Genomic DNA, 16,650 nt, shown 5'->3' with positions numbered 1-16,650 from the left:
AGTATAAAGAAGTCCTCCTTATTATGCATGATGCAGCAGTGTGTCAGACATCTAAATATTTTAAAGTAGTAAATGAAGAAAAGATCCTAACTATAGTAATGTTAGGGCTAGGATTAGTCAGCATCAAATAAGGACACAGAGTATGTTAATTTTCAGAGTCTAAACACAGTTTTAAAAAGATCTAAAAATAAAATTGGAATAAAAAATAAAATAAAATAAAATAAAATAAAATAAAATAAAATAAAATAAAATAAAATAAAATAAAATAAAATAAAATAAAATAAAATAAAATAAAATAAAATAAAATAAAATAAAATAAAATAAAACCTCTTAAGGTCCAAAATATAGAAGAAATTAACTCTGGGATAATATTTCTTTGAACCTGCAGTGAAGATCTGCCCCTCCAAGATCCTCTGCTGATACCTCTTCACCTGTTGCTGCTTTAACCTATCACAAGAAAAGGATAATGAGCTTTAGAGCTGATACTTTTTTTGCATTAATATTTATAATGTCTTAGTTATAGCAATACAAGAGTTCTTTGCAATATGTTTTTTCATTAGTAATGCACCCTCAGTAACTCTCCCTCAGAGCATTTAAAATGTGAGAAAATGGAATTTTTTCAAAATACCTTACTTTCTCTGACTTTGTGTCCTTATTCAAGCATTAATATGTAGATTTTATTAAGATTCTCCTCTCCATATTTTATTTATTGCTGTGTCTATTATTAGTGAGTACGCTTACACCACCTTCAGATTTATAAATGCCTGGTTTCCAGCACGGAACATTATGACTCTATGATTCCCCCTGAGCTATCTCTTCACGAGGCTGCAAAGCTCCCAGCTCTCTTATTGTGCTCTAACGTCAAAAGTGCTACAGCCCCTTTATCATCTTCACAGACCTTCACTTAAGTATGTCCACGTCTGTCTTGGTCTGGAAAGCTCAGGGCTCAGCTTAGCACCCCAAATGTGTCTTGAGTAGGTGGGAAGGAGCTCCACCCTTGACTTTCTGGAAACGTTCTCCCTAATGCATCCCAAGATGTTGCCAGATGCCTTTGCTTCAAGGCCATATTGCTGGCCCATGTTCAGCTTGGCATCCAGCAGAATCTACTGTGCCTTTTGTACCAAGCATCTTCCCAACTGGTTGGTTCCCATCCTGGTCTGGTGCCCAGATTAATCCCTCCCAGGAGCATTTGCCTGCTGTGTTTAACTTCAGAAAGTTCTGTTCAGCCTCTTTCTCCAGGTGGTTGAAGTCCCTCTGAAAGGCAGCACAATTACCTGCTCTATTAGCCACTCCTCATAGGTGTTTTATCATCTGCAAATTTGCTGATGGTGAAATTTGGACCTTTGTCCAGGTCATCAATGAAGTTATTAAACAGTATTGGTCCGAATACTGACTTCTGGGGTACACCATTAGTGACTGACCTCCAGCTTGAGCCCAGCAGTTCAGTCAGTTCTCAGACACCCTCATTTTTCATTTACCCAGTCTGTACATCAGTTTGCTGAAGATGTTACAGAAGACAGTGCCAAAAGCCATGTCAGAGTCAACATAATATCCACTGCTTTCTCTGATGCCACTGAGCAAGTCAACTCAGCATAAGAAGGCTACTGGTTTTGTCAGGCCTCATTTGCCCATTGTAAATCCATGCTGACACATGTCACCTTCTTGTCTGTAGTGTTTCTGAGAATGGCTTCCAGGATTATTTGCTCCATCACCTTCACAGGTACTGCAGTGCAATAGAGCATTTTAGCAACCATAGTATAAACTTTCTTGAAGTTTGCTGAATACTTACAGACTGCAAATAGAATCTCTACAAGGTATGTGGGGATTTCCAAAGAAATCCCTGTTCAAGCTCCATCAGCTAGCAATCGTCAGAAGAAATTAACATAAACTTGAGAGAAAATGTGTATTTCCCACAACAGATCAGGCTGACATGTAGAACTGTCTTGAGGACACATACACACACCAACCTGACAAACTTATCCCCTTTTACCAGGCTTTCCTTCACTGCTGAGGACAAATAGAAGGACGAACCCAAAGTTTCTGGAATGGGATGTAGAAGCCTACAGGTCAACTAAGCCACCAAGCATTATGGCCAAGGGTGGGGATAGATTTCTCAGGTGGTGCAAGAATGGCCCTCAATATTACTACTGCTATGATACTTCTCCTAGTATTCAGGTGTACCTATTAATGAAGTCATTGCTCTCATCTTCCTGAAGAGAAGGCCAAGGAACCTTGCACTTTTGACTTTTGATTGTACCTGCAAGTTGCTCTTTTTTTTTAATAGAGTATACTTATTTGAAGACTAATTATGACTGACATCAGGGATTTTCTTTCACTTCCTTAGAATGTTTTGTTATAGGCAGGTGAGTGACAAAATCACTGAGTGGTAGAAGTGGAAGACTTTTTGGGAAACAGAATAGACACAATAATGGCTCCAATATCTGCTACAACATGGAATTGAAGTTTCTATGGGAGTCTGAAGTAATTTTGATGTTAGAGAAACGCAAGTAAAATATTTTCAGTGAGAGTATGAAAAGCTCTACTGAAAAGACAAACTGACAGGTAGTTATATTAAAGTTTGATCTATATGCACACAGATACGGATCACTACATCTGAAGGTTGCTAAGGAACAAATGAAATTGGAGGGCAGTTGTGAAATATTTGCCTGGAAGTGGTGAAAAGTTTTTGTCCTTTTTAACTTCACAACATCCCTGAGTCACTGACTTGCTTATCCAAGTCTTTCCTTTGGCATCTATAAAAAGGGCCACTTTTTTCTCCTGCCTATCCTGTCTGGAGTGACCTGTTCTACATCTCAATGACACCCATATATGACCTAAGTTGCCCTGCAATGTTACACAATTACTATCCTCTTAGAAAGAAAGTCAGGTAATGTTTTTCTCAGCTTCCTGGGTAGTACTGGGTACTAGATGTCTTAGTTTGTACCTGCTTGTTGCTGGAGCTCGAAAAAAATTGGCTTTGCGTACGCTCTCCAGGACACACTACTCAGTGCACCCTAGAGATCTCCCAGGGTCTGATGAACCTTTCCATCTCAAACAGGTCAAAGCAGAATCACTCAAGGTTCCCATCACTCCCCAGCATTCTTGACAGTGCAAATGCCATGTCAGAAGAGCTGAGTTTGCTCAGGTCTTCCATATTCATAGAATCACAGAATCATCTGGGTTGGAAAGGACCTCTGAGATCATCAAGTCCAACCCTTGATCCACTGCCACCGTGGTTCCCAGACCATGGCACTGAGTCCCACATCAGTCTCTTCTTAAAAACCTCCAGGGACAGAGAATCCACCACCTCCCTGGGCAGCCCATTCCAATGCCTGATCACCTTCTCTGTAAAGAATTTCTTCCTAATATCCAACCTAAACCTCCCCTGGCAGAGCTTAACTCCATTCCTTCTTGTCTTACTGGCAGCTGCCTGAGAGAAGAGCCCAACCCCCCCCTGGCTCCAACCTCCTTTCAGGGAGTTGTAGAGAGTGATGAGGTCTCCCCTGAGCCTCCCCTTCTCCAGGCTGAACACCCCCAGCTCCCTCAGCCTCTCCTCATAGGATCTGTGCTCGAGTCCCTTCACCAGCCTGGTTGCCCTCCTTTGGATCTGCTCCAGGACCTCAATCTCCTTCCTAAACTGAGGGGCCCAGAACTGGACACAGGACTCAAGCTGTGGCCTCCCCAGAGCTGAGCACAGGGGCAGAATCCCTTCTCTGGACCTGCTGGCCACACTGTTCCTGATCCAGGCCAGGATGCCATTGGCCTTCTTGGCCACCTGGGCACACTGCTGGCTCATGTTCAGATTTCTGTCAATCCAGACACTAGCTGACCTTCCACAGAAAATCCCCATGAACCTCAGCAAGCCTCAGGGACAGTACTGCCAGTTTATATGTCACTGTCTTTAAGATAATGACCTGTGCTGGACCTCAGAAGGGCTTGTACTTAGACAGCTGAGGTGTTCCTGCAGCCAGGGCAGTTATTTGTAACACAACAGCCAAGGTAGTAACTCTTATGTAAAAGTTCATTTCTTTCATCATACTAATTTCTTTATCTCAACAAAAAGACATATGAATCACCCAATGTTACTCAACTAATATTGTTCTCAACTAATATATTCATTCCTATTTATACCCCTTTTCACCAAGAAACTCCTAATACCTAAATTACAGTGTAATTTTACAGTTTAAATTTACAAAAATTTGCTAAATTTTGAGCATTTTTGAAATAAACAACTGAAAGAGATTAATGAAAGATAAAAAAGAACAGACGGCCTATGTAATACATTTGCAGCAACTGAGGCTGAAGAAGTTCCAACAGACAAATGCTAGAACTCTACATTCTAATGAGCAATAAATAAATTCGTGTTAAATGGCATGGCTGCTATTAATTAATTCATCTGCTTTTTCTGATTACTTTGTTCTTTTTGTCAACTTGGAAAGCCCCTAGTGAAAACATAAAACACTTCAAGATAAGGTGTTATTTTATTATGGTAGACGACACAGTATTCTACTTCAAGGAGTGTCCCTCCACTGCTTTCAAAATGTTAGTTACATTCAGAACTCATTTAAGTTTTCCTGGAACAGTAATTAGCATTTACTGGCCACAGAAAAGTATGTCTGCATAATGGATAAGACTTTTTAATGTTTTTTTAAAAGCTGCACAAGAAGTCAAAATCCACCTATGCATTGTACTTCAGAAAGAAAAAGAGGACATAAAATGCTAAATCCACTAAATCCACTTTTAGCATTAAAATCACACATCAGGGAATAAAATACCCAAAACTGAAGGAAAAGAATTACATGCAAAAACACAGTGGAAATGAGAGCAGTGCTATGGAAGTAAACACTAAATAACAGGTGAGTTCGTGTTTTTAAGGAAATTTACACAATCATGCCCTGGGAGCTACTGGTCAACAAAGAACTCGGTCTGTGGTTGTCTTCTCATAGTTTATGGAACCTGCTACATTTTCCCAGTATCTTAAGTGGTGGAAAGAAGTCATATCAATACAGTCCTCCTCCTCCATTACTATGGGAATTCAGCAGAGGATTATCTTCATTAACGATGCTTTTACAAAGTGATTTCTCCATTTAGGTGTGCTCAAGTTGAAAGGACTTTAGAGACACTCGCAGTGGCTTAGTCACAGGAAGCACACCTAAAAGTTCCCAAAAGACTATAAGCAAATCAAAAAGAGCCATTGTGCTGCCTCAGACCAGTTTGTTTCAGAAGACAAATATTTGTCTATTTCAAAAAAGCAGGTTTATCCAGTCAGATTTCACTGAGACTAAAACAGTTGTGCTGGGAGCTACCCTACCTGCTAACTCTAGCACTAACATAACATTTACTGCTAAAAATTCCTTCCCATAAAATTTATGTTAAGTAAATTTGTAACAGTTTAAAAGTGAGCACACACTAGAACATAATACTGGTACTCAAGCACTCCCTTTCCTGTTGAAACAAGACTACTAAGGCTGTCTTATGCTACAGTTATTTTGCACAGTCACAAATTCCACTATGAGTTCAACAATAAAGCAAGTTTTAATTCACAGGAGTTCTTCAAGTCAGTTCCCTTAAAAGCAATTTCCTTACTAAAAAAGTAGGAAATTACAACAAACTCATAACTGCAACTACTTTGCCTGTGAACTGACATAAAAGAAACAGAGCAGTTCTGCTTCTGAAGTTCTCTGACCTTGACTCCAAGATACAGTATGCTTGTAATTTTTTTTAAAATTTATTTCAAGTCAAACCTAGAAACTACATCATTGAAATTAAAAAAAAAAAAAATTATTTAAAACATGTATGTCAATCTAAAAGTAATACTATAGAAACACTTTAACAGAGTTTGATTAGTATATATGCTTTTAACAGATAGTAAAGTTTTAATTTAGGATAAAAATATTCAGATATACTTTAAAAATGTAAGCTAATCTACAGAATATCTGCAACTATCTCACCTTGGAAGGTTTCAATAGTCTAAGCTGTACAACTGACACAGCACAAAATTTTCTGGGTGCCATATTACTAGAAAATTCTGTATCCTTACCAACGGTGGCCCTCCCAAGAATATAGTTCCCTGTTTGCCAACAATAATACTTTCATCAGCCATTGCAGGTACGTAAGCTCCTCCTGCTGTACAGGATCCCATTACTACTGCTATCTGTTGGGAAACAAACAAACAAAAAAGTTAATGAACTGTCCAACCCGTAACAAACACACACACACACACATACACACACACACACACACACACACACACACTACTATTATACATTGTACTGATTCTAATACAGGTTCTGGAATAACACTGCAAGATTATTTTTGCCTGGCAAAGCAAACTTATTTATGTTTTACCTCTCCTTAAAAAATACGGGGAATTATTTTGCTGCTTATTGATATAATTTCACCATTAACATTCTTTGAAGAAAATTCATCACATCTACTAGTATGTAACTTCAGTTCTTTAATGGATAAACTAATTAACTCTAGCCCTTCAAGGCATTTTGAGTATCTTGTTACAGGCTTTACCATGAAAAATCTCCACTTCGTTCTTATGCCTAATTGTGAGATGAACTTCGACTTGATTAATTTTTTCTACCAGTAATACTTTGGTGACCCTTTTACAAAACTGAGTTGACCCTAGCCACGATGAATACTGTATCAATGTACGATCATGAAAGTGAAGTTTCTCAATTAACATCTTCAGGCAAGCTCCTCCAAAGGCAGAAGAAAAGGAATACTTCCACAGAAAAGGCAAACAATAAGGAAGTAAATGTCTAATCTAATGCTTTCCTTTAGAACAACCACCAAAAAATCAAACCCCAAAATAATGTTATTTAGTGTTAATTTGGTTTAAAAATAATTTCTGAAGCAACATGAACCAGCATTCTGTGTTAAATTATAATGTAATGTTTGCTCTTAAAAGTAAACAGCATACAAAAATAAAACTTCCAAATCACGTTACTTGTATCAAAGCAAGAGTAGGTGAATGATGTCAACCTGCTGCCACCAAACCAAACAGCTTTTTCAGTAAATGGTTTTCAGAATCTTAAACTATATTCAGCCACATGATTGATCTGCAGTAATTCTAGGGTGCATTTAATATAGACCTTTAGGAAAATACAAAGTTAACATAAGCCTCTAGACATGGAAGAAACTTTGGGGAAAAGTTCCTTTGATTTTTCCCCCAGGATTTGTACAACTTTTGTATTTTTCATTTTTTCCATGTTTATGCTGAAAAATATGCCTGTGTTTAACCTTTAATTCAGGTGTTACTTTTTCCATATGCAAGCTGGAATTTGTATATATTAGTAAACCCCAAACCTAATTATCAAGTAGCACAACCTCAAATTCCCAAATAATGTGCTTCTTCCTGTCTTCATTCTTTGTATTACTGCACAGGAAATTACTTAATATCCTAACAGAAAAAGAGCAGTTCTGATGCACATGCAGTATTTCATACCCACTGATCAGTTCCCCATTGTAACCGTGTAGCATATGAAAGTGAGAGCATATGAAAGCAAGAAGCTAATGAGAACCTAATCACAGCTTTTTGATTCACAGCTGTACAGACATAAATGCAATTTAAAGCTGCAGTAGGAGTATAATAAATTAGTCACAGGCAAAAATGAAGAGGAACACTAAAAGCACCACAGACAACTGGCGGAGGGGGAAAAAAAGCAAGGGCAGAATTGAGAAGGGCTGATGAACAGATGAAATAGACCTTCAGGCAGGCCACAAGGAAGAACAGCAGGTAAAAACCTAACAACACCCAGACTCTGGTGCCAGAAGAATCAATCAGAATGGCAATCAGAGGGAGCATAATTCCCTAACAACATCTCCTAATAAAATATAGTCTCAGACAGGGAAGATCACAGCCTGTTAGCACAAAATCAATAGCAGGTTTACAAATCTATCTGCTTTTTTAAATGAAACAAAGAACAGAAACACCTTTAAAACAAAACACACCTGTATTAAAACCTTTAAATTAAGGAAGCATTTCAGTAAAACATTTTCTCAAGCCTTGAGTAGATAATTTAATAAGACTGAACTTTAAAGAGAAATGTCTTATTAAAAGGTAAATATTTTTATAGCACTTAATTTTTATAGCATAGAAGTACAATTTTAGTCTTAATGCAACCCTATAAGGTAATATGGTAAAATAATCAGCAGAGCAGTGTCTCCTTTGACACTTGCTGTTCTACAAAAATGCTGGGATCAGTTTTATTTACACTTAAAAATTTAAGGTACACCTAGGCCTATCAGTAACACCACAGAATGACCAGCTTGTTAACTATGTTTTTTCCTAATTATTTTTGTTCTAACTGAACAGGGCTTCTCCTCTGGAGACCTACTACAATCACTCCACTTTCATTGATGGAAAAAAAAAGGTTTGCAGAAGTTAAATTATGCCAGACTTTCTCAAGAGACTTAGTGTATTGTTGGTATCTTCAGCTATGGATTCCTCTGGAGGCAATGGATTTCAGGATTCTTTGGTAGAGGTAAAGATGGTTGAAGACATGAAGTCTGACTTGCTTCTAGAATGTGTTGAAAAGGTATCAAAGTAACAAATGTAGATTCCTCAAAAATCATGCAACACCAGTGTCTCCACATAAGGAGTCGTCAGATGAAACACCATGTACCTGACTGGTGCATCTGCTTTGCACTGAAAACAAGGATTGGCACAGCTTCTCACAAAGCATAAATATAGTTCCAGCTCAGCCATGCCTCTCAACGACACATACTGGCAAGGATGAAGAAAATAAATTCATATTTCCAATTGATATTATTGATGAGCTCAATAGTCAAGTATGTCAAAACAATATGAAACACTTCCATGACAATACTGAGATTAAACAGTATGTTAGCTGAACATCTATTATGCCTGAGCTTTCAACACCTATTTTTAAGCCTAATGCTTTAAGGGAATTTTTCCTCAGTTGCAATATCCGGAAAATTTCTGTCACCTTCTTTCATTAAACCAATATAAAACAACAGGCATTGAATTGACAACTATGCCTATGAGGAAGGTCTTGAACTTTGACATAATTCAGTGAGAACACCAGCTTGCAGTCAAAAAAAAAAAAAAAAAAAAAAAAAAAAAACAAAAAAAACCAAAACAAAAAACAAAGCTATTAGGAACTACCAGAAAAAAGAATGCAACAGAGAACAGTCTACATCACTATGCTGTTATATATATATGTCCATCATTAGTTGACATACTGAGTAGTGCATATGGCTCCTTTACCTCAAAAAAGTATGACAAAACCTGAAAAAAGGAGCATGAAAAGTATGGAACACTATCTATAGGAAGAACAGCTAAGTAAGCTTGAATCATTTGGCCTGCAAAGGGCAGTAGGAGGCAGGCAGGTATATGAGAGGGCTACAAAACTGTATGAAGAGGCTGAGAGTTGACTGACTAGACAGAAACTCTGTAGGAACAACTTGGTCACCTGCCTTCCTGGAACATTCCTTTATTTGGAGGAGGTTATCTTCAAAGACCATGTACTCCTCTGCCCTCAGTGGCAGCCTCACCCATTCCTGATGACAACTCCCTTAGCAAGCCCAAGACCACTCTCCTGAAGTTCAGTGTCTTTAACCTGCTACCTGCTTTCTTCACCTCCACTGGGACCTTATTCTCTGCCCTTCACTTTCACTGCAGCCAAGGAATACATAAGCAGTTCCATCCTCAAACAGTTCTACATTCTTCATGAGTAATACCTCAAGAAGTAAACCTTCCCTATCATGCCACCTGCATCAAAAAACAGACCCCATTGCATTCCCAAAATATCCATGACACAAAGCCACTTCTAAACACAGGAACTGTGACTAACAGTAATTCTGTGCATCACTAATACATTAGAAAATAACCTCATTTCTGGGGCAGTATTATCAGACAGCACATCATTGTATAAAACAGATTTAGACACACACGCATACCCTTGTTAGCAGGAAGTGTGTCTCATTTACTGGCCATCATCAAAGGGTCCTCACCTTTACACCATGGATGCAGAATAATCAACTGTTCCAAGAGATTTCCTAGCACTTCCTCACGTGGCCTCCCACACCATGTTGTCAAGTCCCTTCTCACACTCCGAGACAGAACTGGGTAGGTCATAACATTAACACTAAGGCCATAAAAGAAGGCAGCTTCTTCAAAGCTGTAATGACTTTCTGTGGACAGTGGCTGTGTTTACAGTACCTCCAGTCCCCAAAGCAGGACACCAGGTCAGCACAACACAGTGAGGTCAGAAACAAAATATGGCTATAAGCTTTGTGTAAAGGCAGCAAGCATAAAAACTAATTAGCCCATTTCATCCTTCAGTAAAAGGAAATTACCTGTGGAATTCCTTGTGAGGACATGACTGCTTGATTATAGAAAATACGGCCAAAATGGTCTCGATCTGCAAAAATTTCTGCTTGCCAAGGTAAGTTTGCTCCTCCTGAATCAACTATAGTGAAAGAAAAAGGATATGCTGCTGTTCAAAGACATGCTAAAAGATAAGCTGCTGGTAAAGTAGGTGCATGTTACTTAAGATATACAACAATCACTACCACTAACACTTTTATGTATTTCTATGAATCTAGGTATATTAGTACATTCTTGTTTAAAATAAAGAAAAATAGTAACATTCCCTCCCCAAATAACATCCATCCCAACAAAAAGCTGGCTGACTACAAAGCCCTCTCTCTTGACTGCACAGTGGAAATTACCTGAAACAAGTACAGACATGGAAATTGAAAAGGTAAAATAATTTACTAGGTTTGAGTGATGTCATAATATATGGGGATCATAAATCTCAAAGGTGAAATAACAATATTTAAATTTTGTCTAAAAGGCATACCTGTGTCCTACAGTTTCCTATTCCTTAGGATCTTAAACCAGTAGAATCACACACAATTGCTGACCAATAACTCTCTAAAAAATAAGATTTGTTTGAGCAGACAGAGTCTGCTGGTAATTCAGACTAAAAAAAATCATAGCTGTTTTCGAAGAAGCAAAGTTAAGTTTTTTGGTTTTTGGTTTTGTTTTTTTTTTTTTTTTTATTTTGACTAAGATAACAATTTATCCTTCCCCTTGCCTTAAAGACTCTCTATGTTGCAGTGTGACAATAACACAAAGTCCCAACACACACTGTCCCTGTATCCACCCCCACCAATATTTACAACATTTATCATAATCCTTGTCTCAGTATTCTTTGCATGTCTGGCCTACCAGCAGGGCAAGAAATTACGAACACTTATGCTGGCCAGGATCTATGTTTACATTGATTTTTTAACTAGTACAAGCTTCTCGACTGGCAAACAATTTAATGGCTCTCAGCTGCTAAGCAGAACAGACAAGGACTAACCCAGTCTACTTTTTAAATGGAGACAGCAGAATGGTATTTCTTCTCTGATACTGATTTAAACAAAACCACAGGAATACACACTCTCTTAAATAACTGTCAAATTTGGCTGAATTTGCCTAATGGGTTTTGAAGTTATTAGCCTATGAATCAAGAGTGACAGACTGACACAGGCAGAAAGCTCTTGTATTTGCACAAAACCCCACTAAGAAAATACTGTCTGTATTACATGAAATACATCCAGCACTCTGATCTTAATCTTTAATAAAAGTACATATAAGTAAAACTTACATGAAGGTTTGACTAAATGCTGACTTAGTACACAAATTCAAAATGCAAAATAATGCAGTAACATTTCTGCTTCAGAAGTCATCCCAAATTGTAAAAATCTGGTAAACCCAGCTATTACTGTCACTTTTGGCACTGAGACTACTTTAATTTGTTATGTTTTCCCATAGATCTACATGCCTCACCAAAAGGCAAAGTAACTTTTTTTAAAAAAAAACTGTAATTAGAACTAAGACTGGACTGCTGCAGCATGACAGGAGACAAGAGGAGAAGGAGAGAGAAGTGATACAGCAGCATAGTTTTATCTTTATCTTTTGAACAGAGCCCTAAGGCAGTGCAGAAGATAATTCTGAGAACATTCAGCTAAGAGTTGCCACCAATCTGTAGAGGTAGCAGTACCAATGAAATCACATTTAAATATTTGCCTTTATAATACATACCTGGTTAATCAAACCTGAGGACACATCCATCTCAACAACTGTTATTTAAGAAGTAGCATCTAATCTAGAGAACCTAAGCTGCTCTTAACAAAGAAGATTTGTTATTTCTGCAATGGGACTTACCCAAATACAGGCAAGGAAGGTGATTTTGCATGGCAATTTCTTGAGCACGTAAATGTTTCTTAACAGTGATGGGATAATAGGTACCACCTTTGACAGTTGCATCATTAGCAACAATTAAGCATTCCACCCTAAAAATAAATTTTGTCACAGAAAAATATTTCTAATGAGTAAGTATGTTAGTTATGAACTGCAACATGCCAAAGATCCTTGAAGCCCTTCTCACCTGCATCTCCTAAAATGCACATTGTAACAGCAGTCTCAGCACTATGATGTCCTGTTCCATGGCCCCTTAACTCCCTAGTAATAATAATAATGTTGTATAACATCATATTTAATTTCAGGGACAGTCTTCGAGTTACCTCTCCTGAGTGAAACTAATTCTTAGCCTAGAACAACACCCTGTATTTTGAAAACTGACTTACTGATGTACTAATCTAATCCCTTCATTGTACACAAAAAACTCTTGCTTTGAGTTTTCTGCTTTGAGATACACTAACTCCAAAAAGAAAAAAAAAAAAAAAATCATCACTCCTTTTTAGCTGATTCTGGGGTGACAGAAATTACACTCCAAAAATACTAATAGAGGAATTCTGGAAACTAAACAAAATTGTACCTTTATCCTTTTCATATCACAAATAAGGTAGATCACTGGTATCTCACCCAGATACTCGTCCAATGCCTGTGATAATGCCTCCTGCTGGTACCTCTTCATTACCATACAACTGGTGACCTGCGAACTGGGAGAATTCCAAGAAGGGAGACCTGAAGAGTGACAAGTATAACACAATTGTAACAAAGAATCTTCCATATTTGTCACTAAGTCTCACTTAAAAGCTTAAATTTTTTAAAGCATGTATCTTTTTTTAAAAAGATACAAGTATTTCAAAGAACACTTTTGTAAAACTTCATCTGTGTTACTTTCCAGTGTTTACGGAAACTGAAGAAAAAACAAGCCAGTTGCAGTATTTACCTGCAAAATGAACTTTAAAAGTTTTTTAAAAAACAAAATTACGTACCCAGGATCAATAAGCCTGTCAATTCTCTCCCTGGGTAACAGCTTTCCTCTTGACACATGAAGCTTACGAGCTTTTTCTCCACCTCCTATGATACAATTGTAAACTGTTAAATTATTATGGACACAGAGAGATAAATCACCACTTAGATTAAAACTGAGAATGGAAGCATGAAGTTCCCAGTTTTTGAAGTATGTATTTTAGAAATGAATTCGATAAATAATGGTTTTCTCTTCAAACAGATTTAAGGTATTGATAAAAATGCTTGCTTTTCAGAATCTACTTCATTTTCTCTCTCATTTTTTGTGGTTAGTCTTGAAGTAAACATTTTGATAAACATGGTTATCTGAAACTTTCTCTCATTGCTTGGCAATGAACAGAAGGGTTGAAAACACAAACACACAGACAAGAGCCCAGCAATGAGAACCACAAAAAATACAGTTCCCCAAAATGGGTTCAAACTGGCTATGCTGAATCCATCCTTGAAAGACCCAACACAATCTGGCTTAATTTCCTTAAATCTCTCTAAAACTGTACACAGCAGTACATAGCATTTAACATCAAGTTTATCTTTGCTTCATCTGAACCCTTTACTCAGTGTCATCCTAAATCATATCTTCTGCTCTCTGGAACTTTATGTCATTCAATATATTTTAAATTTGTTGACACACCTCAACTTCTTTATAGGAACAGCTTATACAAACATTGCCTATGTAGACAGATCACTGATCCACCTCATCACTCTAAAATTCTCTCCCCCTTCCAAAATAAAGCAGGTGCTATTTTACTAGCATTTCTCCCGAGTCTTAAAGATTTGTCAGATAATCACCACTGAAACAGAGCTCTAAAGCCTACCTATCAAGTCTCCTCCCTTACCTCCTTCCTTGATCACTACACGCATCATTTCCTACCTGATAGGCACGCCAGAAAGCCCACAATTAATTTCCAAGTCAGCCTGTTCATCATGTCTGTATATTCAGCCTCAGTCTAAATCTTGTAAATTCTTCAGGTTCAAGTGTCTTAAGACACATCCTCTCACATCCACCCACAGAACTCATACTCTTAGCCAAGTTCATAACATTCCACATCATGGTAACTACATTTTCTCTGCCCTCCATCTTGCCTTTCCCATTTACACCCAGAGTGATGCTGCAAAAATGATTTTCCATCTTCTGATTTTTGTCATGTCTCTCCCTCTTCACACACTGATTGTAAATACTTGCTCTCTGGACCCCACAGCCATTCTATTCAAATTTTCTCTTCCAAGATCAAGACGTTTCCCCTTCTCTACATTAGTCTCCACTTCACAGGCTCTGAGAAGCAGGGTCCCTAGCAATGAAACAAATTTGAAAGCACTCAGTTTGAAGTATCTTCTTTAATTTGTCCTTTTTACAGTAATATCTATAAAAATTTCACTGTGACTGCTGATGTGCTTTGATTGCAGTCAGTCACGGAAACTAAAAGTATCTCAGCTGCTTCTTGGGCATTTCATCAGAAATCTCTCTGTTCTAAGTTATAAGAACTTAGGTCTAAGGTCTAAGCCTGTAAATCATTTGGGACAGGGACCACCTTCCTGTTGCACATAACTCAGTAGAATGCCACATGGGTCCACAAAAGAACAAACCATTCATCATGAAGCTCATCCTCTGAAAGACAGCTCTCACAAAGAAAAAAATGTTTCACTTTTCCTTCAAAAGTATTCTGCATAAGTACCTAATCCTTCTCATATACTTGAATGACAGGCAGACATTGATGAATGTCAATCCATGTCACTCAGAGCACTATGTTAACATCCTGGTAGATCTTCCTGAGACACAGAAAAGATGAGGACCATGTTCTTGCCCTGTTGCCATGTAACAGGCAAGAAACAGGAAAATGTGCAGGAGTGAAGACAGTTCATGAGCCACACAGGGAATTGCTGAACAGGCTCTACACCCTCAAAAGGCACTGGTAATCTATGGGTTTCAGCATTTCCTCAGGGAATCCTGGAATTTGTTTCATAGCAATTGAGAAAGAACACAGCTCAAAATACTATTTGTTCTCTGCTCCAAAGCTGCACTAAATTGCATTGTTCTCTGCTCCAAATTGCATTCTATAAGAAGCAGTATATGAAGAGACAAATAGTATCAAGATGAATGCAAGAAGGGAAGAATTAAAGCTGCGTGCTCAAGCCCTAGCAGCACAGTTTAAACCATTTATAAACCATTTTAATTTTATCGTGTCCATTAGCTACAGTCAACTGCAATTAATTCTTAATTAACAATAAGTCTTACAAGTCAGAAAGATGAAACACAGACATCAATCTTTTAAACTACTATAGACTTGCTTTTGTTTGCCAGTACACCCAGAGGTTGGGCTTTGAAAATCCTCTTTGCACGTAAAGTGGTCAACATGCAACTGGAAGAGAAACACATTTGCCAGACATACTTGTTAGAAATGCAGCAGTGGATGAAGCAAGGGAGTAGGTGAGGTGGAAAGTATATAAGTAAAAGCCTTTCATTAATAATCCCTCCTATTTAAAAACCACATTGCCATTAGAAATATACATTACTGTGATTACTAAGATCATAAGTGATTAAAATTTAATTTACTGTAAATATCCAGTTTTAACTATCTGTTTGCTTACTTTTTGCCTCTCTGGCAATTAAATTAGTGTTCTGTTTGACTAAATCAGCTTTGCTTTCATTTATAGATGCTTCCAATAATTAATGGATTTGCTTCCACTAGCATATAGCTCTGATATTCAACTGGCAAACAAAAAATGTGCTAAAATACTAGATACTGTGGTAGATGAAGAAGTGCTAATGGTATGGGCATTTTTCTTAGCTAGCCTGAGTTATCTAAAAAACAAAACCCTCAACTTTGAACCATCTTACCTTGGACATAAACCTTTAAAGATTTTCAACTGACAGAAGATGGTAAATCTAGATTTAAAGAGATGAACAGAAATTTCAGTATGGCCTCTACAAGCCAGAAAAATATGTTGTACCTAAATGAACTGATTAATAAAAGTATAGCCATAGAGGAAAAGAATCCAAACAACAAATCTGCTTTTTTGACCAAACTAAATAAGTGTTCAAAAATCTAGACTATCATACTTACCTAACCTGATTTTTTCTGCTTTCTCTTGGAGTTCAGCTACCAGTGCTTTCATTCGTTCATAGTTTTCCTTGTAGGGAAGAACAAAACAGCATTTTAAATTTAACCAAGAGTGACACTGTTATGTTTTAACAAACAAACATACACAGTACAAGATTTATTTATCCTCCAAATTTCGTTTTGCCTTATTAAATACTGGCATTGTGTTGTCTTTGAAGTATGAACAACTTTCTACCTAAGTACTGGTTTTACTCAAACATCCCATAAACATGCTTCACAAAATCTCTCAAGTGCATTAGGACTGTAAAAGACTAGTTCCAAGTTTAATTAACCAAACCAGAACCA

At 37.5% G+C, this 16,650-nt stretch overlaps 1 protein-coding gene across 2 annotated transcripts in view; it reads right to left on the bottom strand.

Annotated features, from left to right (window-relative positions):
- Window positions 1-16,650, bottom strand: part of MCCC2 (methylcrotonyl-CoA carboxylase subunit 2) — a 35,517-nt gene that overhangs the window by 14,854 nt on the left and 4,013 nt on the right. Inside the window, exons 2-8 of one of the 2 annotated variants that reach the window (XM_071731913.1) lie at window positions 16,309-16,375; window positions 13,210-13,294; window positions 12,854-12,955; window positions 12,194-12,321; window positions 10,333-10,445; window positions 6,041-6,154; window positions 383-447 (exon numbers count right to left, since the gene is read on the bottom strand). In XM_071731913.1, the coding sequence (XP_071588014.1) occupies window positions 383-447; window positions 6,041-6,154; window positions 10,333-10,445; window positions 12,194-12,321; window positions 12,854-12,955; window positions 13,210-13,294; window positions 16,309-16,375 (674 nt within the window). The remainder of the gene's footprint in view (window positions 1-382; window positions 448-6,040; window positions 6,155-10,332; window positions 10,446-12,193; window positions 12,322-12,853; window positions 12,956-13,209; window positions 13,295-16,308; window positions 16,376-16,650) is intronic. The other variant, XM_071731912.1, reaches the window with a different exon arrangement.

The sequence above is a fragment of the Heliangelus exortis genome, chromosome Z, assembly GCF_036169615.1.
Source record: "Heliangelus exortis chromosome Z, bHelExo1.hap1, whole genome shotgun sequence".
Lineage (NCBI taxonomy): Eukaryota > Metazoa > Chordata > Aves > Apodiformes > Trochilidae > Heliangelus > Heliangelus exortis.
Note: the sequence above shows the minus strand (reverse complement) of the source record. Positions and strands in the feature narration are given on the sequence as shown.